The sequence below is a fragment of the Podospora bellae-mahoneyi genome (assembly GCF_035222275.1).
Source record: "Podospora bellae-mahoneyi strain CBS 112042 chromosome 1 map unlocalized CBS112042p_1, whole genome shotgun sequence".
NCBI lineage: Eukaryota > Fungi > Ascomycota > Sordariomycetes > Sordariales > Podosporaceae > Podospora > Podospora bellae-mahoneyi.
The window spans coordinates 7,234,411-7,260,474 of NW_026946359.1; the positions used below are offsets into that span (position 1 = coordinate 7,234,411).

The 26,064-nt window shown below is 54.2% G+C and overlaps 10 protein-coding genes across 10 annotated transcripts; 6 read left to right on the forward strand and 4 right to left on the reverse strand.

The window, feature by feature from the left end:
- Positions 1 to 924: 924 nt before the first annotated feature.
- QC761_121180 (uncharacterized protein) lies at positions 925 to 2,882 on the forward strand (the record flags this gene model as incomplete). Its single annotated transcript, XM_062875401.1, has 3 exons — positions 925 to 1,005; positions 1,083 to 1,381; positions 1,484 to 2,882. The coding sequence occupies 3 exons, from the start codon at positions 925 to 927 to the stop codon at positions 2,880 to 2,882; spliced, it is 1,779 nt and encodes a 592-aa protein (XP_062738657.1).
- Positions 2,883 to 3,860: 978 nt separating this feature from the next.
- Positions 3,861 to 4,310, forward strand: QC761_0023870 (uncharacterized protein; the record flags this gene model as incomplete). Its single annotated transcript, XM_062872092.1, is given in 3 exon segments — positions 3,861 to 3,972; positions 3,980 to 4,099; positions 4,108 to 4,310. Coding segments are annotated over 3 exon segments (435 nt in total).
- A 179-nt stretch (positions 4,311 to 4,489) lies between these two features.
- On the reverse strand, positions 4,490 to 7,800 carry QC761_121200 (uncharacterized protein). Its single transcript, XM_062875402.1, has 5 exons — positions 7,099 to 7,800; positions 6,418 to 6,721; positions 5,678 to 5,867; positions 4,778 to 5,586; positions 4,490 to 4,745 (listed from the first exon to the last, which is right to left on the reverse strand). Exons 2-4 carry the CDS (start codon positions 6,632 to 6,634, stop codon positions 4,791 to 4,793), a joined length of 1,203 nt encoding a protein of 400 aa, XP_062738659.1. The 5' UTR covers positions 6,635 to 6,721; positions 7,099 to 7,800; the 3' UTR covers positions 4,490 to 4,745; positions 4,778 to 4,790.
- Positions 7,801 to 10,213: 2,413 nt separating this feature from the next.
- On the reverse strand, positions 10,214 to 11,763 carry QC761_121210 (uncharacterized protein). Its single transcript, XM_062875403.1, has 2 exons — positions 10,959 to 11,763; positions 10,214 to 10,900 (listed from the first exon to the last, which is right to left on the reverse strand). The coding sequence occupies exons 1-2, from the start codon at positions 11,103 to 11,105 to the stop codon at positions 10,583 to 10,585; spliced, it is 465 nt and encodes a 154-aa protein (XP_062738660.1). The 5' UTR covers positions 11,106 to 11,763; the 3' UTR covers positions 10,214 to 10,582.
- Positions 11,713 to 13,397, forward strand: QC761_121218 (uncharacterized protein; the record flags this gene model as incomplete). Its single annotated transcript, XM_062875404.1, has 2 exons — positions 11,713 to 13,188; positions 13,255 to 13,397. Exons 1-2 carry the CDS (start codon positions 13,116 to 13,118, stop codon positions 13,395 to 13,397), a joined length of 216 nt encoding a protein of 71 aa, XP_062738661.1. The 5' UTR covers positions 11,713 to 13,115.
- Positions 13,398 to 14,114: 717 nt separating this feature from the next.
- QC761_121220 (uncharacterized protein) lies at positions 14,115 to 14,381 on the forward strand (the record flags this gene model as incomplete). The annotated part of the gene is made up of 1 exon (XM_062875405.1): positions 14,115 to 14,381. One exon carries the CDS (start codon positions 14,115 to 14,117, stop codon positions 14,379 to 14,381), a length of 267 nt encoding a protein of 88 aa, XP_062738662.1.
- A 2,185-nt stretch (positions 14,382 to 16,566) lies between these two features.
- On the forward strand, positions 16,567 to 18,547 carry QC761_121230 (uncharacterized protein). Its single transcript, XM_062875406.1, has 3 exons — positions 16,567 to 17,162; positions 17,522 to 17,669; positions 18,064 to 18,547. The coding sequence occupies exons 1-3, from the start codon at positions 16,806 to 16,808 to the stop codon at positions 18,453 to 18,455; spliced, it is 897 nt and encodes a 298-aa protein (XP_062738663.1). The 5' UTR covers positions 16,567 to 16,805; the 3' UTR covers positions 18,456 to 18,547.
- A 152-nt stretch (positions 18,548 to 18,699) lies between these two features.
- On the reverse strand, positions 18,700 to 19,971 carry QC761_121250 (uncharacterized protein; the record flags this gene model as incomplete). Its single annotated transcript, XM_062875407.1, has 2 exons — positions 18,700 to 19,236; positions 19,459 to 19,971. 2 exons carry the CDS (start codon positions 19,969 to 19,971, stop codon positions 18,700 to 18,702), a joined length of 1,050 nt encoding a protein of 349 aa, XP_062738664.1.
- Positions 19,972 to 20,421: 450 nt separating this feature from the next.
- MgSsk1 (Two-component response regulator SSK1p) lies at positions 20,422 to 23,374 on the reverse strand (the record flags this gene model as incomplete). Its single annotated transcript, XM_062875408.1, is given in 4 exon segments — positions 20,422 to 20,601; positions 20,663 to 21,354; positions 21,373 to 21,495; positions 21,553 to 23,374. 4 exon segments carry the CDS (start codon positions 23,372 to 23,374, stop codon positions 20,422 to 20,424), a joined length of 2,817 nt encoding a protein of 938 aa, XP_062738665.1.
- A 542-nt stretch (positions 23,375 to 23,916) lies between these two features.
- QC761_121270 (uncharacterized protein) lies at positions 23,917 to 25,831 on the forward strand (the record flags this gene model as incomplete). The annotated part of the gene is made up of 2 exons (XM_062875409.1): positions 23,917 to 25,037; positions 25,102 to 25,831. 2 exons carry the CDS (start codon positions 23,917 to 23,919, stop codon positions 25,829 to 25,831), a joined length of 1,851 nt encoding a protein of 616 aa, XP_062738666.1.
- Between the last annotated feature and the right edge of the window lie 233 nt (positions 25,832 to 26,064).

Consider the following 26,064-nt stretch of genomic DNA (forward strand, 5'->3'; position numbering starts at 1 on the left):
TGGTGGGTGGCAGAGATGGAAAAGATCTCGACAAAATCCATAGCGGGTGGAGACGGCCGGCTTCTACACGGTGGATATCGCCGCCGTCACACAACTTCGCACCGCTTCGGAAGCCTCCTTTTTTTCTTCTTCTTTTTTTCTCTCTTCGGTTCTCGCGCAACACCACAGGAGACACAGAAACCAGCCTCGGGGGGGCTGATACACCCGGGATCCAAAGGTGCTGGGCAATGGGAGTGGGGGAACAGCTGCTGGCAAGATACGGTACCACCCACACCTGCGGGCGGACGCTGCATGTTCGCATGGCATTGGCGCCGCCGTCACCAGTCCTGCATCTCATCCCCACTACGCCAAGCCTATCGAGACATCATGTTCCATGTTTCCCAGGCAAGCTCGCCGCGGTGAGGGGGGCGGGACCTGAGCCGTGATGCGTAGCGAGAGAGATGGATGGATGGACAACCCTCCAGTTGCCCTAGCTTCCCCAGAGATAAGGGATTTTTTTTCCTTCTGGGAAATACTTAGCGTGTACAGCCTGCACTCAGGGTCCCCGTTTTCCCAGAAAAATGATAAAAAGATGAATCGCCGCTCCCGATCCCTCGATGCCACCTCGTGCCTCCTCGAGCTCTTCTTTTGCAGCAGAAGCAGCACGAGAGCCTCGGCCCTGACGGTGATCTTCGACCTTGACGTCGCCAGCCACGGCCTCCCCCCATCAGGCTGACCCCTAGGAACAAGCTTGTTTCTCCCTTTCGGCCTCTTACTCATCAAGTCCAGAAAAGACTCCACCACACAGGAGATAGGTTTTTTTTTTTTGAAGCTCCCGTCACTCCCCACCACCATCGTCGAGACCGTTAGCTGCTCGCCCCAAGCCGGAATACCCTCATCCCACCAACCACCACACCCCGACTCACCTGCAGAGAACCGGACATCATGGGTTGGAAAGACAACATCAACCAGCGGGTTGCCGCCAGCTCGGTTGGCTACTGGTTTCAGTTGGAAGGATCTGGACATGTGAGCCATCTCCGATGAGAGGGAGCAAGAGAGCAAGACAAAGACCCAGAGTTCTTACAAGCAATGTCAATAAACAGCCCAAGGAAAGAAAGGGGTCCCAGTTCCTCACCGAGTTCCGTGCCGGCCTTGCGACTTTCTTCGCCATGGCCTACATCATCGCCGTCAACGCCAACATCGTCGCCGACAGCGGCGGTACTTGCGTCTGCTCCAACGGACCCAACAGTGCAGATCCCTACTGCAAGATCAGCAACACCTCCTCGCCTCTGTTCAACCTTGATTACCAGCTCTGCAAGACCGAGATCAAGAAGGACTTGATCACTGCCACTGCTGCTACTTCTGCCATGGGAACCTTTTTCATGGGTCTGCTCGCCAACCTGTATGTTTTTTTTTTTTTTTTTTACACCCAGCCAAAGATACTGGGGGGTGAGGGGGTGATGTATGGAAGACTGACTGACTTCGTTCTTTGCGCAACCAACAGGCCAGTCGGTATTGCTCCTGGTATGGGTTTGAACGCCTACTTTGCCTACACCGTCGTCGGTTTCAACGGCGAAAACAGTGTCCCCTTCCAAACCGCTCTCACGGCTATCTTCATTGAAGGATTCATCTTCTTCGCTCTCGCTCTCCTCGGCATGCGCCAATGGCTCGCTCGCGCCATCCCTCGCTGCATTAAGCTCGCCACCTCTGTCGGTATCGGTCTGTTCTTGACAATCATCGGTTTGACTTACGCTCAAGGTATCGGTCTCGTCCTGCCCGGACAGGCCGTGCCCATTCAGCTTGCCGGCTGTCTCGAGGCTGACATTGCGGACGGCAAATGCCCCGACGGCGTCAAGATGCGCAGCCCCATGATGTGGATCGGCATCTTCTGCGGCGGTGTCTTCACAGCTATGCTCATGCTCTACCGCGTCAAGGGCGCCATCATCGCCGGTATCATTCTCGTGTCCATCATCTCTTGGCCCCGTGGCACCCCCGTCACCTACTTCCCCTACACCGAACTCGGCACCAACAACTTCAACTTCTTCAAGAAGGTTGTTGACTTTCACCCTATCCAGAACGTGCTGAACGTGGTCGACTTCAACATCTCGGGTGCGGACGGCGGTGCTTTTGGCCTCGCCCTCATCACGTTCCTGTACGTCGACATCCTGGACACCACGGGTACGTTGTATTCGATGGCTCGTTACGCCAACCTCGTCGACCCCGTCACCCAGGACTTTGAGGGCTCCACCATCGCTTACATGGTCGACTCGATCACCATTGTCATCGGCGCCATCCTGGGCACCCCTCCCGTCACCGCCTTTGTCGAGTCCGGCGCCGGTATCGGAGAAGGCGGCAAGACCGGTCTCACGGCCATGTGGACAGGTCTCTGCTTCTTCATCTCCATCTTCTTCGCCCCCATCTTTGCGTCCATCCCGCCCTGGGCCACCGGCTGCGTGCTCGTCCTTGTCGGGTCCATGATGGTGCAAGCCGTTGTGGACATCAACTGGAAGTACATTGGTGACGCCGTGCCAGCCTTCATCTGCATCGCCATCATGCCCTTCACCTACTCCATCGCTGACGGTCTGATCGCGGGCATCTGCCTGTACATCCTGATCAACTCGCTCGTTTGGATCATCGCCAAGGCGTCCGGCGGCAGGATTGTGCCCCCCAACTTTGAGGAGAAGGAGCCCTGGAGCTGGAACCAGACTGGCGGTGTCATCCCTCCGTGGATGAAGAGGTTGGCGAGCGGCAAGAAGGATTTTTGGAGAAAGGAGCATGAGATTCCCGGCAGCCCTGCTTCCACCGAGGGGGTGACGGAGAAGATTGAGGGAAAGGATGCTGGGAGTGATAAGGGGGGGGTGAATGAAGTTGTTGGCGAGGGCAAGCCTGAGAAGGTTGCGTAAACACCCCCCGTTTGCTGTGGGAGGGGAGGGCGTTGGATTTTTTTTTTTTTTTTTTGGTTTTTTTTTTTTTTTTAATTTTCTGTTGAATCATCATGGAGAGTGTTTTGGAATACGGTGGGGGTTTATATATTGGTTTTTTAATGGATGGGTGTATTACACATGTCGAAATGAGGAAAGGGTTGAGCTTGATACCCCCTGATTGCAATGAGAAAAGGTTGGAATGATGAAGCAGTAGAAATATGCCGCCGTCCAGGCTGTTTGTTCATCAGATGAACATGTTTTTTGAGCTGTTATGCATGTTGGCGTCGGTGCGTTTCCATGACAGCCAGGAACGCGGTGGTTGTTTGTCCAGCTAGTTAAATATAATACCACCTGACTTTTATAAAGTTTTGCTTGCCCTTTTCTCTCGACACCGGACGCCCGGCGTTTGATGGAGCCTCTCTTTCCCGGTGTGTATGGCGATCCAATAGCAAAATTGGATGATCTGGCTCTGAATGTCGATGAAGTGGTGAAGCCTCGAATGGGGAAAATGGTTTGCTTTTTTTTTTTTTTTTTTTTTTTTTTTTTTTTGTAAAAGATCGTCGTCGTCCAGTTGGGCAATTGAGAGTGAGTTGAGTGATGGGAAACCTCCCGGCCAACCCACCACTTCCTCACGTGCTCTGTACTTTTGCCTTTAAACAAACCCCAGACCGCTTGACTCGAGATTTTCTGCTTTGGTGTCAAAGGGGAGATATAAATCATTTTCCTCCCCGCGTCTTCGAACCCCTTCCCCCTTCCCCCTTCCCCCCCCCCCAACCTCCCAGAAACTCCATCTTTTTGCCCCTCTCGCTTCATTCGTTCGTTTGCTCGTTTTATCTCCAACCCAGCTCGGGCTTTCCTATACTCGGCCTTCAAAGAGATTGATCGACGGGCAAAAACCATGACAGAGATGCAAATGGCGCCCCCTGAAGCAGCGGGCTCGACACGCTCGAGTCTTTCATGGTCAGTGCCCACGCCGACGGGTGCACCATGAAGGAAGGACACAAAGCCGCAACGGCAGAGCCAAAAGCCAAAGAGGAGCAAAGCCAAGGGCATCAACCGGGAGCCCCCTTTCCCCGGGCGGCCAGCTCACCATCGTCGACTTGGTCCTGTCCGTGCGTCACGGGCGGAGATGGACTTTGCTCCCTGTTCAACATCTGCCTGTCACTTGACTGTTCCTCGAGCAAAAGGCCGACGATGTTTGTTGGCCGGAGTGGTTGTTGCCCTGGACGAAGCACACACACAAGTACAATTGACACAAACAGCGCGGAATGCCAGGCCTGGACAGAATCCCTCCTGCTCCAAAACCATCCGGCTGCAAAACGCCACCTAGGAGCGAGGGTCATCATCTCGACGCAGGAACCGACCATCTATCACCCCAAAACTGTTGGACTTTGTGCAAGCGTGTGAAGGTAAGAGTTGGAGACTTAGCAAATGGGTTGATCCCACAACCAAAAATCACTGCACGTACATCATGATATCGTTTGCCATCAAAAAACACCAAAGTACTACTAGCCAGTAGAGCATATTCTCATAACCCCCTACCAGAAAGAAATCTATGTAACATGCAAATGAGTATACGCCCCTATCCTGCCTGTTTCCGTTTCAGTCCCGCGGTTGCCGCGGCCGCGCGCTCTATTGTTCTCTGTTAAAAAGGGGGGGGGTATCAATGATGTGAAACAAAAAAAACAACCAGAAAAATCCTTTTTTCTTTTTTTCCGTTTGTGCCCCTTTTTTTTTTTTTTTTTTTTTTTGGTGTCACCGACGATGTGCAAAGTGATGATGATGCATAAGCAGTGTCCAGAACCAGCAAATGAAATAAGCCAAAAGCTATGCGATGAAAAAAAAAAAAAAAAAAAAAAAAAAAAAAAAAAAAGGGATGTTTTTTTTTTACACAGACAGAGCGCCTAGTGAAGAATGCGAGTTGTTCCGTCTCGCCTCGTCGGCACGCATGGCCTTTTCCAGCTCGGCGGCTTGACGCTCGGCATCGGCACCTGTCATGGGTCGACCGAGTGTCAGGTAACCGCTGTCCTCGCCCTCCAGGGACATTGGGGTGACGGGTCCGGGACTGCCGAGCGGCGCCAGACGAGGGGATTTCGGCTTCGTCCTCAACTGACTGGCAACCAAGAACCCATCAGGCCCTCCGACGGCTGCTGGGAGAGCAGCACCGTTGGCTACCACCGACCTCGCAGCCATCGTGGCCTGCGCAACCATGTCACGCTGGTACTGTTGGATACGGCGTCTGACTTCGGAGCCGGATCGGGCATGCCCTTGTTCCCGACGCAGCTTTTGCCCCGGAGACTCGTGGCCAGCCGAGGAAGCGGGCTTTGCCGGTGTCGAGGGCCGCTGCTGCTGGGAACTCCTGCCGTGGCGTCTCTCCCAGTTCGTGGGGTAGTATTTTCCAAGAGGTAAGGCAATGGCATCGTGGTGGCCCGTTGGGATATACGACGTTGCGGGGACGTGAGCAGTGAGCGCAGTTGTTTTCGAGCGCTCGGAAAAGGGAAAGTGATCAGTTTCGTTTCTGATCGAGGTGCTCACGCTCATGGACAAGGGGCTCGCCGCCCGGTTGGTCGTGGACTCGGCAGCCTTTTGCCAGGAGTATTGTCTGGCCATGTCGGCGTCGTTGTGGAACGGATGGGGAATAGTGACCCGGGATTGGGGATCTTCGTGGAGAGGGAAGTATCCTCTGTACTGAATGAGCGTCCGAGTCGGCACACGACTGGCCGGGTGATGGCCAGACTGACTTGAAGTTCGGGGGGGGGGGGATCTGCTCTTACCCAGGGATATCACCTCGTCCTGACAAGGGGGCCGGGGGAAGCGAAGCGTCCACACCCGTAACGGTATCGTGTCTGCGAAAGGATGGAATCTCGATGGCAATTGGCCTGCTTTTGCTGCTCGAACTTCCTTGGGGCGTGTCGACTGATGGACCTGCCACATCGGCGGAGAAACGGGCCTCGGAGTTGATATCTGTACAGGCAAGTAGTCAGCATGATGCAAGTGATCTCGTGGCTGGTGAGTGACAAAGCTTGACTGGAATGCTATGTATGACGCAGTGGGGGGGGGGCATCATGGAACAACCATTGCAACATCAACGGGGAGTTTCAATCGAGACGGCTCGGGAGCCGCCGAAGCTGGCCGCTCCGGCTTTAAGCCTGTAGCGGGACGCCCGGTCCGCTGCAGAAAGTCTATTGCCCCCCAACTAGACGGCCAAAGAACCAGGAAGGGGTTAAGCCGATGCAACCGACCCATGTCTCACTGGAGAGTAGCGTTTGACGGCACCCACGCCGCTGTGAATGCAAGCCACGCCATCCGAAGCCGCCCAGTCAGAGATGTCGACTGTGCAACCCCGGATCTGCTCGTCGGCATTCCAGCATCATGGATCGAGGGGAAATTGGGAATTCGACCCAGGGAGAGGGCATGGGCTGTGTCGGGGTTGAATAGCTGCCGGCCGTTCACTTGTCGGGTGAAAAATGTCGAGGCAGTCACTGGAGGACAAGGCGAGCTAAGGTATACGTACCGGCAGTCTTGTCAAGGGAAGCCGTGAAGTTGGATGTAACACTTCGAGTGGGCGGGTTCTCGGTAGCTGGCGAGAAGGCAAACTGATCTTCGGAGCTCGATGATGCGCGAGAGCAGAGGGATGCTTCTGACGAGTCTGAGGAGGTCCGTCGATGCATGGCCTGCCGCCTCAGCTGTAGAGGCAGCCTCCACGACCGGTCTGTCACAGATCGCTTCATGGCGATGGATGATGAGAGTGAACCTTGCTGGAGATTGGTGTCGTCGATCGTTCGAGATAGAGGGTCAAGTTTGCACTATTGGAGGGGCTGTGTGGTGATAACACCGGGGACAGGTTTGTTAGCAAGAGAGATTCTGACTTTCTGTTGCCACACACGTTCGTCCGACGTCAAAAGATCAGATAAGAAATTGAAGGTATCTCTGATGCGAGACGTGTAGGTGTGGAGAGAGCCCTGCCCTATGGGTGAAACGTCCGGGATTGCGGAGCGTCTCCTGCCTCAGAACCTCCACTGACAGGAAGGTTCGACCGGTCCCGTCCACACGCTCAACATCTCGAAATGTTCCACAGGGTCCAGGCTTTTCTCCTTGCAGTCCGCATGACAGGTTGGATGACGCCCGTCACCCACGGCTCGGTCATACAGATGTCCCGCCACTCGCCTGTGTAAGTCAAACCAAACCCACATACCGGTGTCCAGTGAGCTAATCAATGTACGCTGCTCGCAGGTTCTCCGTGGATACACAACCCGAGCATAAAATGTACGCCAGAAGTTCGAGAAAACAATGGTCAGAGGGGGTGGTCAATATCGGGTCGGTCGCAGTCGGTGACGTTCGGGCTTGCGGTCGGTAAGGGAGGTGGGTTGCCGAAGAGGGGGGGGATTCGAAGACTACAACGGTTCGAGGATGATTACAAGCGAGTGAACAGTCTGGGAACTGCCTTGTTGTGATGTCGACCTAACCGTCCGAGTTCAAGGTCATGTGTGTGTCAAGCTGGGCTGCTGACAACCCTCGAAACAAACACCCCTCGCCTCGGGTCGACAACACCAAACTGAAGAGCGCAGCGAAGAGCAAGAAGTGCCAGGGAGCCGCATGGAGTTTATGGGGGGGGTAGGTGAAGCTTCGACCTGGTGTATCCCGCTGATACTGGCGGTTCGCTTAGACGGACGAGGGACGGTTGAAGTCGCATGGCAGGGAAAGGGAAAATGTGGGACGACGCGGAACCGCAACCCAAGAAAGTTGAAGCCGCCTGGGAACACGGCTGCATTCATATCTCTTTCCAAGAAGCCCAAAGCTGCCGGTGGTTGGAGAAGTCGGATATGCTCCATAGCTATCAACAAGGGCAAGGTTCCTGCATCTTCACGGAGAGTCCGCTCCCTCCCCCCCTCCTCCCTCGTCCCCCTCACTCACCTTCTTTTTTCATGCCGGTCCCTGATACCCTGACAACCTGTTTTTGACGGTTGTACTGTTACTTTCTTTTATGAGATCCCTGTCACTGAACCCTGATGACCCGCCACACGTCCAGGGAGCCAGGGTCCGTCCGGGCCGCCTCGTGTGTGTGTGGGACACCTGGGTTGCGGTGATGGGCTTATATCGCATTTATAACGTCACGCCCACCATCGCCTCTACGTGGAGCAAAAGACAGGGTGCAAGAACACAATCCCTACGTCTTATATCGACACAGGAAGTCCATGTATCCGATCACCTACATCGGGCCTCTCACATCACGTCGAAATACGATGCTGTAGTCCTGAGCGGCGCATTTCAGAGACACAAGAACGCAAGACCAGCCTGGTATATGTGCATACAGGGATCCATGGCCCTAACCCCACAGCACGCTAACGCAGTCCAAACGGAATGAATGTGTCTTCTGTCGCCTCTTTCTCTTTTCTTGGTGTTTGTGTCCAGGTGGAGATGACTGACGATCCTCCCCAGAGCGGATGTGGCGCTTCTTCATTGAAAATGCCATCAGGGCTATCAGCGCATATCCAAGCCATTTTCATGAGAATTTGCCTGCACTACAGATGCGTTCCGACCTTACTATCTATGCCAGTTCACCACTTCCAGACCGTGAAGACACGCAATGTGACTCCCTTGCCCTTAGAGGAAGAGGGCTGACGACAGCTTGATCGCTGCGAACATTGTGAAGGAGGGGTGGGGTACGCAACTTCAACAAGACGTGCAGCCATGCCATCCAACGTTTGGCTGGGAATGAATACTGCTACGTTCCCTATCGTGGCCGGCTGCATATGCCGTATAATATCGCTCACAGCGACCAAAGAAGGGTCTATCAAAGCAAGCGTTGAGATAGCGGCTTTTAGACGCGAATGCGCTTGGGTGGGAACAGTCTGACACACGTGTGGACAGCCGCATCCATCGCCAAGTGGTAAATGCCCGACGCTCGGTCGAGTGTCTGCCAAGCGGTAAGGCTCCGTGGGCTCCTCTCTCTGATGCAAGGCCCATGGGTAATCGGCATAGCTAGTCCGGAAGCAGAAGGGAAACCCGTTCCTTTGGGAATATGGAATGCGAGCTTCCATGCGAGTCTTCCTATCCAGTTGGTGTACATGGGGACCGACAACTTCACAGGAGTAGCTGGTCTCGCAAACCTGGACCCGGCGCAGTGGTTCGCCATGGTGAACGTCTCAACACCACGGTCAGGGCCAAACCTCGCCGGTTGATGGGCGCCGCTTCCGAATGCGAGGCCCGGCACCGGGGGAGACATCACACGCGGGGGTTCCAGCCAGGTATCCCGGAAGTGATCTGGTCATAATGGTTCGATCCGAGCGGGTTGGTTGTCTCTGTCTAGCAACGAAACGGGCGGTGCATTGCCGATCTCTCGTGGATCCTCTACATTTCTTCCCCCCTTTTTTTCCCTTTTTCTCTCCATTTGAGCGTTCACATATGTCTTGCTCCTACCGTCGAGGGCTTAGCCGCCGGACGGTTGCCCGCTTCTGTTGTTGATCTATCTCCTGGTGCGTTACACGGTATCCCGTTGACGGCAAGCTGCCTGGGCGGTCTTTCTTTTGTTTTTTTTGTCGGTATGTACGGGTACTTTTTCTTGTCAGGAAAGGTTCCCAAGTCGGAGTTGCGGAGCGTGTCCCCGCTCTCCGACTCGCAAGAAAAGTTGCCTGGCTGACAGCGGTTGTGGTGAACGTTTTTCCCTGTGGAAATAATAGTGACTGAGACTAACTGCCAGGATATTCTAAAGACAGAGGTCTCAAGTCACAGCAACATTCCTCGAGCAGATTCTGTTTAAAAACATCTCGAATGTCTGGCGATGAAACCTTTTTTTGTAGTGTCGGTGACGTCACCATCGATTGGGGAGGGATTATTTATATCGCCGTTCTGCCCCCTGCCTGGTGGTCGGCCAGGTGCCGAGCGATAAGCGAAGATCGTGAGATCCGGACGGCAGTGAGCCAACCCTGCGCATCAGAGAAGCCAGCGACCTTCATGGTCATGGTCGGCACGAGGAGACGGCATCGGCATGAAAAACTCCACAGAATTTTCATCCTCTCAGAGTTGGTTTCGTCTGTTGGCCCCCGAGATGAGGCTAGCGCGGTGGGAAGGAGATCGACAAATGTAGCTTGTCATACATCTACCTACCTCCCAGGGACAGGTTGAGGGAGATCACAAGATGACATGGAACGAAATCTCTCCGATCTTGTCACCCCAGTAGACGCGTGGACCGGGAGCATCTCGGGGACTGGCCGTTTGTTTGCATGGCGCGAAGCTACACCGTTGCGTGGCCTGGTAAGTTTGTTACCGCTGTGTAAGTAGACTACAACCCAAACTTCACTGTCTTCCTCCAACCACCAGATAGAAACATCATTATTACCGTTGCCCAGACTGGAAAACCTGGAAAAATTACATTATTAAAAATATTCAACAGGGTATCGGGTCGTCGCGTTCCAACCAAGAGGGGTATCGTATCGTTTTACCCAGAAACCATTATTACCATCCATCCCTACCCCTAATCCATCACGCCCTCGCGTACCAATTCCGTCAAAAGGTTGTGCGCTTACCACGATGTGAACACCCAGACAGGACAATTCACCATGATCCCTCTTCCAACATGTGGTCCACAAAGCCAAAATTGCCCCCTTGATGACTCCGCGCTCCTTTCCAACTTGCCGAAATCACCTCCAAACACCTTTCTCCTTATCCAACCATGCCTCCTAAACCCTGGCCCGGCTGGTAAACCTGCTCCTCCTCTCCTTGTGCATCCACCAGTAGGTCAGGTTGGCGATGAAGCTGACGAGCCAGAGGATGGCGTTGGCAAGGACGACCCAGACGGCGCTCCGCATGCGCACAATGTCGTGGTTGCCCTCTGGGTTCTCATTGATGTACATTTTGCCAAAGATGCCAAAGAGGACGATCCAGAGGATGAAGAGCACGAGGTTCCAGACCCAGATGGCGGCGAAGCGGAGGATGTAGGGGATGCAGTAGAGGAGGGCTGTCAGGGCGGAGAGGCCGCCTACTACTTCTGCGTAGATCTGGTATGTAATGTTAGTCTGTGAGTGGATGGGGTGGAAAAAGTGAAGATATGCATACCCATTTGGAATCACCGCTCACGTTCGCCTTACGGGCGCGGTCCAGTTCGACGCCATAGAGAGCGCAGACGGCAATGGCGAGGACAAACTGGCAGAAGTGGAGGATTGTGAAGAGCATATAGCTCAGCGTGAAATTCCCAATCGCCATTTTTGTCGTATTGGCCACTTGTATGTCGTGTGGTCTGGGTTCGAGGCGAGAAAAATAGAGTTGCAGAGACGAGCGGACGGTCTGCACGTTTTATTCCAAGTGTTCCGCCTGCGTGATCAGACGACGGGCGTGAGAGGAGGTCGGGGTCACAACAGCAAGAAAAAAACACAACAAGAAGAGATCTTTTTGCCAAGACGAGCCGGCGCGACGATAGTTCGCGAGCAGGCAAGTGGCTGCTTTGATCGGCGGGGACAACTGGCGGGAATGGTGGATCCCCTGTGGTCCAGAAAAAACATCCAACAAAGGTTTGCGAAGAGGTTGAAGCCAAGCAGAGAGAATGCAGTTGGGGTCGTCGTCTGGGCCGGGTGGAAGAAGTGTTCAAAAAAGCCCTCCGAGATGGGCTGCTGGAACATGAGATGAACGTGACCACTCCCGTCATTTGCGCCAATGACGTAGCTCAGCAGCGATGCTGTCACTGACAAGGGCGGCACTTGCATCTGGGCAGGGGTTCATCTGGTGAGCTTGGGCGGTGCGCACGGACGACTTGGCAGATGCCAGCGGGGTTGGTGATCCCCACCATTCAGCTCGTCTGTGAGATCGCGATCTCGACGCTTTGCAACGTTTCGAGCTCTGATTGTTTGGCGCAAAATACCGGCAGTTTGGTTTCAGCCCAACTCAGTTTCAGAAGCTCATCCGAATTCTACGGCTTTTCTCGCTATTGGCCCGCAGTCTGTTTCCCTGAACTGACGAGGACGGAGGTCGGTCTGGGACGAATTTCCGTCAGGTTGATTGCCATTCTGATGTGACACAGACAGGCCGTGAGTTATACCTGGGAACTCTGACTCTTAGTAGTGGGCAATGGCAATGTCCTGGTGTTCAAAGTCTGAACAGGCCGACCCGGAGTCCTGAATCGAACTGGAAAATCCATTTCACCAGTTCCACAAAACCCAGCCATGGTGAAAGCCCTGCAGCCGTGTTGGCCGAGTTTCCTCACGCGGCCGAATTGCCTTCCCGGGACCTTCGAATGCTTTCTGTACCGAATGCAACCGAAACCCAAGACACCTTGTGTTGACATTCCCACATGATGGGCAGACTCCAGGGATTTCCCAAGGTCCGGTAGTTGAGTTCCTGTCATACTCGGGCGGGTAGAGCCAACCAAAAACGAAACAGAGCCGCACATGGAAGCTACGCGTGGACATCTCTGAGGTCGGTGTACACTTACACTAGAGCCCCTAGTTACGCCGACGATATGTGTTGTCCAGCACATACACATGGCCTTGCTACATGTGGACATATACTACACACAGTACATGTCCAATCATGGGAACGGATATCATGGCCAAGCATAACAAGACCAAGACTGCCCGGGCGAAGCTAGCTAATTATAGTGAGACCGCAAATGCGGCTCTGTTCGAGATCAATGAACCGAGAGCCCCGTGGAGAACGTTTATTTAAGGACAAAGAGCAGACCACACGAAGGCCTATCGCCTCCGGAAGGTCGAGAATGCTCGATCTGATGTTTCTAGAGAGCTTACTATGGCCTCCCCTTCCTTGTTATTGTTTGATAGATCGAGCAATTCTGTCCGGTTGACAGGTCTCAAGTACCAGAGAGCAAGGACAAGAACAAACATCAACTGTCAGCACCAAGCTGGACCAACACGTCTCCCTCTGTACAACAGCGCCACGCAACAATGGTCTCGATTTGCCAGGGTTTCCAGTCGTTCGCAAAGGTTCCCTGGCTTTGTTTCACCGGTCGTCTCTTCATCTGTCCTGTCACGATCGACTTGATGGTTTGTACTGGTCTTCCAACCACGGAGCATGGGTCTTGTACTTGGCAGTCTTCTCAACCGCTCGATACAAGGGACTCTTGGAAATTCCAATTTCTACATGGGGATTTGTCGCTCGTGGGGATAGCAGGGCTAGGTCCCATGACTGAAAGGCACTGCAGGCTGCTCACCGAGGTGGCTGCATCTGTTTCCCCGGGAGCCGCTCGCCATTCTCGCACACCATATGCTTCAACATGCTTCGACATTTGACACAGAGAAACGTTTAACAATCGATGGACATGTACGGGGCACAAGCTGTAAGTTAATCTTGGAAGAATCTCTTCCCCAGTTCGCACATTGCTGACACTGCGTCTTGTATACAGCCTTGCCGGGTTTTGGCCCGACAGAATCCCGTCGCTTACATGTCACTCCAAGATTACGCATCTCCTACCACAGGAACCAAATGCTATCAAACACCCAAAAGTTGCCGGGCATTTACCCTTCCGGAACTACATGGGTGTTTTGAGCACCTCGGACCCGGCCTTTTTGCTCTTGTCATCGGGTGGGTAACGCATGGACCTGGGCCCTGGGCAAAGATGAGCCCCCTTTGCCCATCACTTCTAATGTAGCCGGCGACTCAACGATGACTCCCCAAGAAGCCAACCGGAGCTAGCCATACGTCATTTTGGTTGAAGTTGCACTATGGTGACCGCAGGGGGGGTATCATCACTTTTGGGTCCCTCTACACTTTGTGGGACCTTTTGTCTTCTCAGGGCCGACCCGGGGCTCGCTTCCACGGCATCGCCACCGTTCATAGCTCACCGAGGAGCCCATTGGCGACGGAGACTCGCCTCGGAAGGTCTATCGAGGTCACTGGTCTATCCCTCACCGATTTCCGCGTCTGTTGAACTACCAATCGTTCAACTTCCATGAACAAATCACATGGTGGCACTGTTGGAAATGAGGACAGTCATGGAGCAGAATGCCTCGTTCCCTGGTGGAACTGCCATCTCTTGTGCTGGTTTTCCACGGGAAATGCCAGTCGCCTTCTTTCCAAGCCACCTTGGAACTGAGCTGCCTGTGAAGATTGTCGTTGTCTGCAAAAAACGAACTATAAAACAGGCTCTACCCAGGAAGTCTATGTCTGGTGAGCATCATCAGTCTCTTGATCATCATCGCAAGATCAGCTTCGTCTTATCACATCACAACTCAATCCCTCCTGACATCTTTTAATTTTGCAACAATGGCGCACAGCTCGTCGGACTCACGCAAACACTCCAAGTCAGGCTCCTCCAAATCCGGGAGCTCGAGATCCGGGACCGGTCAGCCTGCCAATTATGGGGCCCATGACAATGGGGGATATTATCTCGAGACCTTCTGGAACTGTCACGACTGCGGTGCCGGCACGTACACGTCATCGACTACACCTCAGTGTCTGAACATGCACTGTCAACATATTGCTTGTGGCTTCTGCCCTACCAGGCAGGAGTGGGTGCGTAGAGAGCCTTGAACTTGTTTCACTTTTGGAGTTCACCTCTCGAGCATGTCAACTTAATGACTTCACATGAGGTTCACATGACCGTCTGCTCTGGTTCAGAAGTTGCATTAAAATCCCCAATCAACACGCAAGCATGGTCAGCAATCAGGGAAGTCAAAAATACAGCAGACGGTGGCGGGTTAGAGGAAAGCTTTGATACCCCGTTTTTGGTGGTCTTGGGACACACGGTTCACGCATCTTTTGGGACTCTTCTAAGTCGTTTCAACCATAGGCATGGTGTTTTGGGATAGAAGGAGCATGCATTTATGTAGACAGGGTTTAGGCTTTTTGTTATGGTTGGATGTCTGGTTTTCCTTCCTGTTTTCTTTTCCCTTATCTTGTTTCTTTTTCTTTTTTTTTTTTTTTTTTTTTTTTTTTGGAGGAGTTTCTTCGGTTTTTTCTCTGCTCTCTTGTCACATCACAGCATCGCCCCGGTTTCTCATTATCTCCAACTGTTACCACGGCTTTTTTCTTTTCTGAACCCATCACCACCTTTCTCCTTTTGCTTCACATTTCTCGTCGATACAGATTCGGTTCTATTTTCATCAATTCTTTTTTTCTACTTTTTCGCTTCTCCGTCTTCTTTTGCTTCTGTCGGCTTGTCATCCTTGTCACTTAGCGCAGGCTCTAGTCTTGAATTTTCCATTATTTCTGTTTGAAACCTTCCCGCTTCGAACCATTGAATCATGGTTGTGATTGATGATGATGATGATGGTTTCCGTACTTTCCAGGCGACAACCACGAAGCTTTGCCCTGGCCACAGGCTTATCAACTGATGGCTGGATGGAGACGGGAAATTTGTGGACACACAGCACAGCGAAGTTGAATGGCAGAGTGATTGGTGAATTGTGCGGTAATTGTTGCCGGTGAGGCTGTCGGGATGGGAGAAAACGGGAGGAGGGATGACTTACATTGCGGTGGCGAAGCGTGTGGTCCGGCGCGATTGAGACTCGCACCATCTACGAAAAGAAAAGGGGGGTTGTGGTGTCTGATCCCGACAGTGAGGCAACATGAGACAAAAGTGTTGAGAATGGGGCAAGGGGCTCAATCATTTTGTGACCGAGAAGCAGCGGGATGACGACTGGGCGGTCGACGTCCGGGCCACCACCAGAAAACGAAGAAAGCTACGCCTTTTATCTTTTGGCACAATTTATTTTCACCTCAGGCTTCGCCGCGGCACCATACCGGAAAGCGGTAGTTGGGCTGTTCACCAGGGCTCTTTTCTTGCCGGATCGGGAAGGAGGGCACACACAGCGGCCACCGTGGAAGCTTCAGATCCGGCATGGGGAGGGTTGGTTTTCAGGCTTCCACGGGATGGGCCGGTTGCCTTACACAGACCGCTCTTTGGGGGTTGAAGTTTGACTGAACATGGGAAGAGGCTCTCTAGACGCCGGCGGCAAGGCTTCCAACACGTTTCGGCGTCCTTCTAAGGCGTCCATCGCAATCTTCCGGGAAAAGGACCTCGGGGGTGGGCCATTGTTCAAGCGGAACCAAAAAAGGCAGCAAAGAGCTTGCCGGTCCGGCTTCTTTCTCAGTCGGAATGATAATTCTCGAGCGTAATTGGAAAGAATGCTTCACGTGGCACATCTGGGGGCCATCTTCCGCGACCATGTGCGGCAACCCCCGCAATACCATGAAAAAGGGGCGCAGTGTATGAGATCCGGCATCGGATGCCGGGCACAGGAATCAGAGATTACGGCTTTCGACATGAGGTGCGATGGTGATGGGTCGATCTTTTGAGGCTCTTCAAGGCATTCGTGATTGGTCAATTCAAGGAGGTGGGATGTGACTGACTGCCCTCCAGCTCCAGCATCAGAATCTGTCAGAAAAGGGGCTTGTGACGGGTGCTAGGGCAGCAAAACAGACACTCGAGACATGACGTTTTCCGCCCGCATGGTTGGCACAAACGGTTCGCGGCCTGGTTTCTCAGTCAGAAAAGAAGAGAAGCAATTGGATGGCAAGGCTCTGTGAGGTGCGCGACCTACTGCGGGTATCATTTCGAGCTGAGCAGCAGTATGGGTGGGGGTCCTAGAACCCAGTCAGCCGGACCCCTAACAGAATCTGCGGCACATGGCTGCTTTCCCTGTTAGTGTTAGAAGATACCTTCCTTCAACCACCTCGGCTTATACCTTCTTGGACTAACGCGGGGGTGACCAACCAACATCTTACCTTAACAGCAAGGCAACCTCCTGCCTCCCATGTGGCTGTCATGATTCCACATTGCACCGCCCAAACTAGATCGACCAATACACAGAGTGGCCTGCGTATCACCTGGCCTTGTGTCACCTCAACCACGAGCAGTCCAGATTGTCGGCTGGCCAATACACTCGCCCACCTGGAAACCACGGCTCCTCCCGGGTTACCTAAAGTGATCGAACGAGAGACAGGAAACAAAAGATGGCCACCAATCTGACCTTACCCACCCCACCATTCATCCACGCCCCTGGGATTGAGAATCTTCGAGACGCCGGCGGTTACCCAGTCGAGAGCCAGAACGGCAAGGCTGTCCGCAGGGGAATCCTCTTCAGGGCCGCTGACCCAACGCACCTCGACGAAGAAGGGGTGGCTATCCTCCAGCGCCTGGGAATCACACATATTTTCGACCTCCGTTCTCTGGTTGAGCTGGCTAAGGGGAGGGAGCAGCCTAGGGAATGGGAGGGCGCCCGCAGGGTACCCACGCCTGTGTTCCTTGACAAGGACTACAGCCCTGAGGCTCTTGCGCTTCGGCTCCGTAATTACAGTGTCGGTACAGAGGTCAGTCAATGTTACGATGCTGCCCACTTCACTGCCAATGGAGGGCTTTTCCCCCCCCCCCTCCCCCCCTCAACTTCCATTACCGGCGATCCAGGCACGAGCTGGGCAACCTTAGACAGTTATGTAACGCAATTAAGGCTAGCTAACCGCCATGGCGGGCAACCAGGGGGCACAGGGTGGACATCTACACGTGCAGCCATGCGAAGCCGTTGGAAGTCCTACCCTGAGGGCGCCCTCAGCGTCACTTTATTCCCCGTTGCGCATGCTGTGTGGCACACCAGCAGCGATCTCGATGTGGTGTGCCACGCGAGCGGCTCTTCTGGAAAGTCAGACAGACTAACATCTGGGTGGGCGCGCAGGGTTTTGTGAGGGCTTATGCCTCAATTTTGTCTGGGGCCATCAGCCCAGACAACGCTTACCGGCCCTTCCAGACTATTCTTGAACACCTTGCCTCAGACCCAAACCCTCCAACACCGATACTGATCCACTGCAGCGCCGGGAAAGACAGTAAGTCATCTTTACATGTTGGCACCAAGGCCCACACCCCAAACCACTTGGCCCTCTATAGAGGCTGTTTCATGGATGCCGCAGCATGCCGTGCGTTGCCCGTCGTGCTGTTGATATTCAACCCCCGCGGCTGATGACAAGCGCCAACCCTGTCCTTTTGCTTTTTCTTGGTGTGTCATGCCACCCACGCCTTCTCATCCTAGCCTCATGCCCCCCACCCCCTTTCTTTCCTCCTTGCGTTGGGGGGGGCAGTTACCCTCAGCCTTTCGTACCTCACCCTCACCCCGCCACCCCATGTTTACTCTTTCAGTAGCCTTGCGTCCCCTCTTTCTACCCACCTCGAACCCCCTATTCACCTGAGCCCACCCGCCCGCATCCACTAACACCCTCCCAGGAACCGGCGTAATCGTCGCCCTTGTCCTTGCCCTCTGCGGCGTCTCCGACAACGTGATCGCCCACGAGTACTCCCTCACCGAATTGGGACTCGCCCGCCTCAAGGAGCCCATAGTGGAAAGACTCACCGCACCGGGGGCGCCCCACGAGGGCAACAGAGCCGCGGCCGAGGTTCAGATTGGAGCGCGGAAAGAGTACATGCTGGCCACCCTAAGGTATATCAGACAGGAGTATGGAAGCGTGGAAGAGTACTTGCTCGAACGTATGGGGCTGAGCCAGGAGACCCTGGACAAGATCAAGAAGAACCTGGTCGTCGACCTGGCGGAGGGAGAGGAAACGGTGCCGTGGGAAGGGAATGAGGAGTTGGTTTCTGCCCAGATTGCTCGTCTTTGAGACGCTTCAATCCTGGATAGGCGCAAAGTTCTAGGTAGACAGTAGACGACAGATCAAGACAAGACAATAGACTGGAGGGTTTTTTTTTTCTGTATACGGGGGTTGGATTCCTCAATCTGCATCTCTATAACATGATATCAGGATGCCTGTTGTTCCTTTTGCACCCCTGAAACTCGAAATAATGTACAAGTGGCTTGCTATCTTGCTTGCTCTCTCTATCTCTTACAGCTTCCAAAACAAAGATTTAACCAACGCTAGTAGGAATCTTGTACAGACCCCTCTGCCGATCATTGAACGGGACACCATACCTCCAACCAACGGCCCCCCTCGCCCGGCCCTTCTTGCCAACAGCCTCCGAGTTGATTTTTTCAATCCGGAACTCGAACCTCTCGGTGTCGACCTTGCTCTTCCTGGCGTCCCTCTTGGCTGCCACGTATTTTTCCTTTTCGGCAAACTCTCTCTCGCTCTCGCGGGTCCTGGCCAAAAAGTCCTTCTCGGCCTGGGCCTGCGGCACGTCGTTGAGGATGTCCCTCTCCATCATGACGAGCTCGGGAATGCGCATCTTGTGGTCGGGGGGCAGGATGTGGTCGCCAAAGGCCTTGGCGGCGTCCTTGCGGGTGAACTCGCGGGACTCGGAGACGGGGACGAAGAGCTGCTGCATGGTGAAGGAGTGGACGTGGACGTCGTTGATGGGCTCGAATGGTTGTTCATCGCCGGTGAGGTTGGAGCGGGGGAGCATTTTTTCTACGGCGAGGGCGTAGGGGATGGCCATGGGGGCGTTCTGACCAGTGTTAGTGGGTGATTCATGGGTTGGGGAAGCGAGGAGGTATGAGGGAGAGGGCATTGTTTTTTTTTTTTTATATTCAGAATTAACAAAAGTTTTTAACCACGGTTTTGTCTTCAAGACTAATCGAATATTTTTTTTGTAGAATCATCATGAAAAAAAAACAATACTCTCATCTTTCGTGATGTGTTAACAGGAGAATAAAAAAAAAGAACATACCTCTTTCTCCATCCTCTTCTCAATCTCCATCAGCCTGACCACGGCCGCCACTCTCCTCACGTCAACCTGGTACTGCGCCGACACAGCCTTGAGCGGCATCCCCTTGAGCATCACCGCCTCCCAGATGATCTGTCTCGCCCTGCTCGACAGCACCGGCTCACTTCTGAACATCTTGTTGCTCGGAAACGGAACATCGTCGGCGCCCATCGACTTGGCCGAGCTCAAATACATGGGCCCATTGCCCACGTGCTTCTCGAACTGCTTGCCCGCGTGCTTGAGGAATTGCCTGAACTCGCGCTGGGGCTTGGTCATCTCACGGGGCTGCGATGTGGAAAAGCATCGTTGTGGGGCCGCCGCCGACTGTTGTTGGGGACGACATGGTGAGGGGGTTGACGACGAAGCGACCGCCGCTGGCCTGTGGACGGGGAGGAGGGAGGATGGGAGGGGGGCGTCAAGGTAGTTGAGCAGCAACTGCTGGGGAGGACAGTTGCTGTTTCGTATCCGAGGCGGCATGGCGAAAGGAAGAAAAGGGAAAAAAAAAAAAAAAAAAAAAAAAAGAAGTTGCGGTTGCGCCCGAGGTGGTGGGAGGTGGGAGGTGGTTTGAGCTCGAGATTGCAATTGCGATTTTTTCTCGGCTCTCGGAGCCCCGTGATGCGGGCCCACCTGGGCTCTCAGGAAGGGAGCTTGGGCCATCCGCTCCGACTAGCACTTACCGGGGTTAGGGTCGGAGCAGACCAACTTTGCGAGGTTGACCTCCTGAACGACTTGGTCCCCGAAACGCATAATGACGCAAAATAAAACTCTCAAGTTCTGATCTGTTATAATATCCTGCGCTGTGGTATCATACTGGTATTATTCCCGCCACCTGTAAATATCCCATATTAGGCCCAGTGCCCTGTTGATCATTGTGGTGTACGATGGTTGGCTTCGACACCCTCATTGTAATTATAACCTCTTTGGAACCTAACCCTTCGTAACCGCCTTCTCCTCCGACTTTTCCTTCTTTTTAGCCCACCTCTTGGCTGTCTCATTCTCCGAATTGGCCGCTGAATTCTTCCACTTTCTCCAGCCGTCAAAGTCGATCAGACTGATCATACACCCCCACTCCTTCAGTTTGTTTTGAAGCCACACATAACTGACGGGCTGGAATTGTTCAGTCAGCAATTCCAGGATCTTTCAAGGTTACCAAAGTCCGATTACTCACCTTTGTTAGGAAATCGTTGCAACCAGCCGCCAAAGCTTCGTGTCGATCACTCTGCAACGAGCTGGCCGTCAAAGCCACGATAATCACCGGACTCTTGAACATGGCCCTATTGGGAAGGATATCCTCCTCCGCATTTCCCTCTGCCTTTTCGTTGGACTTCGTCGTTCCGTTCGTTTCGGGCTCCTTCTCCGAGGCTGTCGTGGCCTCCTCGGCTTCGGCTTTCTCATCGTTTCTATTGCCGCCGTTCCTTCTACTGACGGTCCCGGTGGGCATGGATGAGAAAGCACCGATCGAGTTGACCCGCTCCAAACGCCGAATCTCCCTCGTGGCCTCCAGGCCGCTCATGATGGGGAGCTGAATATCCATGAGCACAAGATGAAAACCACCTTTTCTCCACTTGGTCACGGCCTCACGACCGTTCATAGCGGTCTGCCACCGCACCTTGAGCCGCTTCACAAACGCTTCGAGCAGCCGAAGATTGATAATGTTGTCTTCGACAATCAGAACGTTGATGGGTGGCACCCCGTCATTGAGCATGATTCCAGCCGGCAGAGAAGGCGTGTCGGTAGCCTTCTTCTTTTTCGGCCGGGCGACGGCCGAAATTCTGGGAGACGCTGCCCTGGGTGGTGGTGTGGCTGCTGGTACTGGTGCTGGTGCTGGTGCTGGTGCTGGTGCTGGTGTTGGTGCTGTTGCTGTTGCTGGTGCTAGTGCTGGTGCTGGTGCTGTTGCTGAAGGGACTGGAGTTGTCGCTGCGGGGGCAGGCGGCGTGGGCAGCGGTGGAGGAACTGGTGCCGTTGTGGTGGTGAGAGGGAGGGTTCCGCCACCCGATTGGTCTGAAGAAGCATTGGAATGAGTCCTAGTACGTGGAATTTTGGCATGTGGTAGCGTACCGTGGGGTGCGGCAGCAGCGATGGCGGCAGCGTGGCCGCCGGCGCCGATAACATTGAGAATTGTTGGCGACGAAGTGTGCTGTCTCCCTAGTCGTGGCCGGTCTGGCCTCTCTTTGTACGTCCTAGACCAAGTGCCTCCGGGAGAGGGAATGGGAGGCACCTGTCCCGTATTGACCACCGTCATGGAATGCGCGTGTATGGTCCCGTTCGTGACTGGAGCGGCTACGGTAACTGGAACCTGCCCAACAGCTCCGGGGCCGAAGTAGTCTGTGCCGGATTCTGCCGGTCGGTTGTCGTCAAAGAAGGCGGATGTCAAATGCTGTGCGTGTGGGGGTCCTGTACGAGGGGAGGCTCTCGGCGTCCGACGTTGGGGGATCGGGACGTCAATGACGAGGGCCTCGTCAACTGACTGCCCACCAGGAAAGTACGCATCCAGAGTGCGTGCCATGTGTTCTTCAGGGCCCAAATTGCGTTCCTGCCGTTGGGGCTCCCGCGGGATGATCCTCAGAGCCAAATCGGGAGCATCAAACTGGCGACCTAGTGAGTTGGCATACTTTCTCAAGATCATGTCTCGCACGTCGTCCACCAAGTCGTCCTCGTTGATCGTCACCATGGTGGCTGACCCTCCCGGCCGCCTCACCCAGATCTTGCGCGTCACCATGGTTGCACCGAATGGCAACAATTGTTCGCTAGCGGCGGCGAGGTCGAGGTCATCGGCATGAGTTGTGCTTAGAAGCGTGCGTATGAGTGTGTTCTGGCGGCTCGGCAGCGAGCTTTGTCGTCCCTGCGAGGGCGCTGACCTGACAGCGGGTCGTCGCTGCGCTTGCGAAGCCGAATTTGCCAACTCGCTTGTTTGTTGTGATGTGGCTGTCGCCGGGTCAATCGGGTCGGAGGTGGTGGGTTTGGAGGTGGTGTAGTACGCCGAGGTAGGCCTGCTCTCGTCGTCGGCGGTGCTCTCGTTGATTCTGGAAAGGGCTGAGAGTCGACTGGCGGTCGAAATGCGTCGGTCGCTGTCGCTGACGTCGTGAGTGTGGTCGGTGTCGGCAAGAGAATCCAGGGTGGCGGCAGGGGTCAGCAGGATAGGCATCGCTTGGATGGTCCGTGGAGAGGAATCGTTAGTGGAATTCTTAGCCGTGTTCCCGCCTGTGAATCCACTGCCCGCGGCTCTTCTGGTTCTGGCGGCGCGCAGTGGAGAGGTCGCCGGAGAAGCCGCTGGAGAGGCAGCAGCGACAGTAGTATCGCTGACGTCGGTGGATGTTTTTGTGTCTTCTTCAGATTCTTGTTTTCCTGGTTCGCCGTGTCTCAGGAGCTGCTTGTCTCTCGCTTGTGTTTCCTCGATGCCGGCTGCTGGCACGGACACGCCGGTTTGTAGCCCGCTTCCCCCGTGGCTGCTGTCCTCGTGGCCGTGGTCAGCAGCCGCCGCGGCGGGGGAAGCGGGAGGCTGCTCGAAGCCCTTGGCCGTGCATTCCGACTCGGGGCGGCTCTCGCTCTTGTTGCTGCTGTTGCTCTTGTTGCTTTTGGTGCTCCGGTTCGAGACGAGCGATGGGACGCCCGAGTGTCGTCGTGGGAACTTGGCGCGTAGTTTGGCCCTGAGGTCCCCCATAGAGCCCAGAAACCGTGCCCGAGACACTGTCGTGCTGCGCCGAGTTGTCCTATGCCTCTGGTGGAGGTGCCGGTGCAGCAGCGGTGTGGTTCTGCCTCGTCGGGGCTTTTTGTTTGTGGTGTTTGGCACGATGCTCAGTCTGGCAGGGGAGACACGGGGGAAACATTTGGCAAGGGTAAGGTAATATGGTATTTGATGCTGCTCATGCTCGTGCTGCATGTTTCGCTCAACAAGAGAGAGAGCTCCGAGCTTGCTGGCCTGGGGTTGGACGCTGCGGGCACCACCACACGCGGGACAGGGGGGGTAGATAGCACACGGGGGGTAGAGCTGCCAGCACGTTCGCGGTTCAACGGTCAAATTCGATAACAGAAGTCTTGGCAGCGACCGATCCCCTCTGGAATTCCAGATCGACTGCAGCCGAACTCCACGAAAACGTTGCCGCTAGCCAATCACAAACCCGACCGTTCAACCACCACGAGAAGGGGAATGCTACTGCATATTATTACGCTTGTTTTGGATACACACACAGCAACCCTCTGCCTGCTAGAGCCTGTGTGACCCCGATGAAACAGCTAATATTACCATGCGCTGGTTTGGGAAACCTTCAGAGCCCAAGACAAAGGAGGATGAAGCCAGCAGTTGAACAAAGACAACAATGTCCCTCAAAATGAGGTGCCGACACAAGAGCACCTCGAGAGGCATGACATTGTTGACGTCTCCATCGTTGGCCTATCTCGATCTGCGGTTCCAACGTTTTCAACATGGCAATACCTGACAACCTTCGGTTTGCTCTCATCTGCCCGCCGCGCAAACTCGAGGCAGACAAGACAAAAGAAACGGCCCTCATCTTCGACAAATTTGTCTTCTACTTTGCTGACTATGACCGGCGTCAAGGGATGTGGCTGGCGGTGGATCGCCCGGCCCGGCCCGACATCAAACCCTGGAACCAGGACTGGAATCCGGCTACTTACGAAGCGATGTGGAAGGAAGTTGTCGACAAGTGGCTCGTGAACTGGACTGACGAACTCCCACCCACACCCGCACAAGACATTCTCTTGGTCGACTGGCAAGAATCGGTACCGTATGTCAATAACCTCGTCGACGAGCACACGGTGGATCAATGTAGGCGGTTGATAAAACGCGAGCTGGGGATCCGGCATTACTGCCTCTACCCAACACTGAGAGCGATGAATTTCTTGGATGAAAAGGCAAAGACATACAAGACTTCGGAGCTGCTTGAACTCGAGAGGAAGGGCCCCAATCTCGACCTGGTCTCTTTCCGGGACAAGAACAAGCCAGAAAGCGAGAAGGCCTTTTTCAAATATGCTGCACTGCCTCGCGATGACTTCAACAACATGCTAGAGCATTTTGTGCTCCACAAGTTGTTCAGCTCACCAGCAACCCGCCAACTATTTGACCTTTACAAGCACCCCGTGATGGATGACACGGGTAAGGTTGTTGTCGGGTTCCTCACCGAATACTGCTCAGGAAAATCGTTAAAGGATAACGTCAGCGGCATCTTCAAGCTCGCCCACCTCCAGCAGCTCATCCGTGCGGTTGGCTTTTTAAATCAAAATCTCCATGTTTGGCACAACCGGATCAGTTACGAAAACATCATAATCGATCCACAGAAGGATAAGCCCAAGATCACAGAGCTTGGGAGCATAACGCCCTACAACAACAAGCTTCCCGCGGATGTCCTCCTCAAGGACGTGTACGCTCTCGTCCGCGCAATTCATGCACATGTCGTCCGAACGCCAGAAGAGATTGAGCAGTTTGACCCCAAAATGATGAAGCCAGGGGACAGATGGGATGTTGACCCCAGGGTCAGGCTCGGTGACGATTTCGGGGCTTCGCACCCTGCTGAGGTGTGTTTTAATTTGTGAGTTTGCACTTTCAAGACACCGGCTGCAATCGATACTCACAACAAAATCAATGGCACACAGCCTCACACAACAGAGGCAAGGTTTACCTGGTATCTGGCGGCCATCCCCACTGCGCGAAGCAGAGATGCCTAACATCACGAGGGAGTTCGCTCCCCGACCCGGGGAACCACCAAAGCCCAACGACCTAGCTAGCTACTGGCTCCGCGACCCGGAAGATAAGGCTTTCCAACACGACCCCCTTCCCAAGTGGGTCCGCACACCGCACACGAAACTAGTTGAACTGCAGCTCGCCAACGGGGAGAGACCCGCCGAAGAGCTGCTCAAAGAGATTGAACCACCCCTCATACCACTAGCCAACACTGTAGAAATGATTCACTTTGTCGGAAGGGTTCAACATAGTGTCAACCTCGGCACGCCCGTCAGCGAACGCGTTATTAAGAAAGTGGAGGAGATAGCGAACACGCCCGGGATTCGGGTACCGCCGTTGAACCTCCCCAGCCGGAAGAGACCCCGTAGGGAAAGTGACGTTGGTAACGAAGAAAAACGGATCTCTTCTCGGCCGGAGAAACAAGCGCTGGATCAGCTCATGAAGGAGCTGAGGGAGGCTACAGATCTGGCACAGAAGGCCGGAGAGGAAGCGGAGGAGGCTGCGAAGGAGGCAAAGGAGGCGACCGACCAACTTACAGGGCTCAAAACGATGATTGAAGCTGCTAGGAAGGTTACGGCGACATCCTTGCATGTGACTGGGCCGTTGCCGAGGCCACAACCGGGTGTTGCGTGGCAGATATAGTCGGGCTGAGCGAGGGTTCTTTTTGTACTAGAGGGCAATGTGTGGAAGCTATTTTTGGATGAGTTGTTGATATGAATTCTATGGGTTTAATCAATGGGCTTGAAGAAAAAAACCAAAAAAAAAACTTGAAGCACGTCTATGTGCCGACAGTGAACACGTGTGAGGCAATTCAGGGGGTCAGGTGTGTCCTCGGCACGCTGCCAGTGGTACCTCATCCTCTATTCGCAATCTTG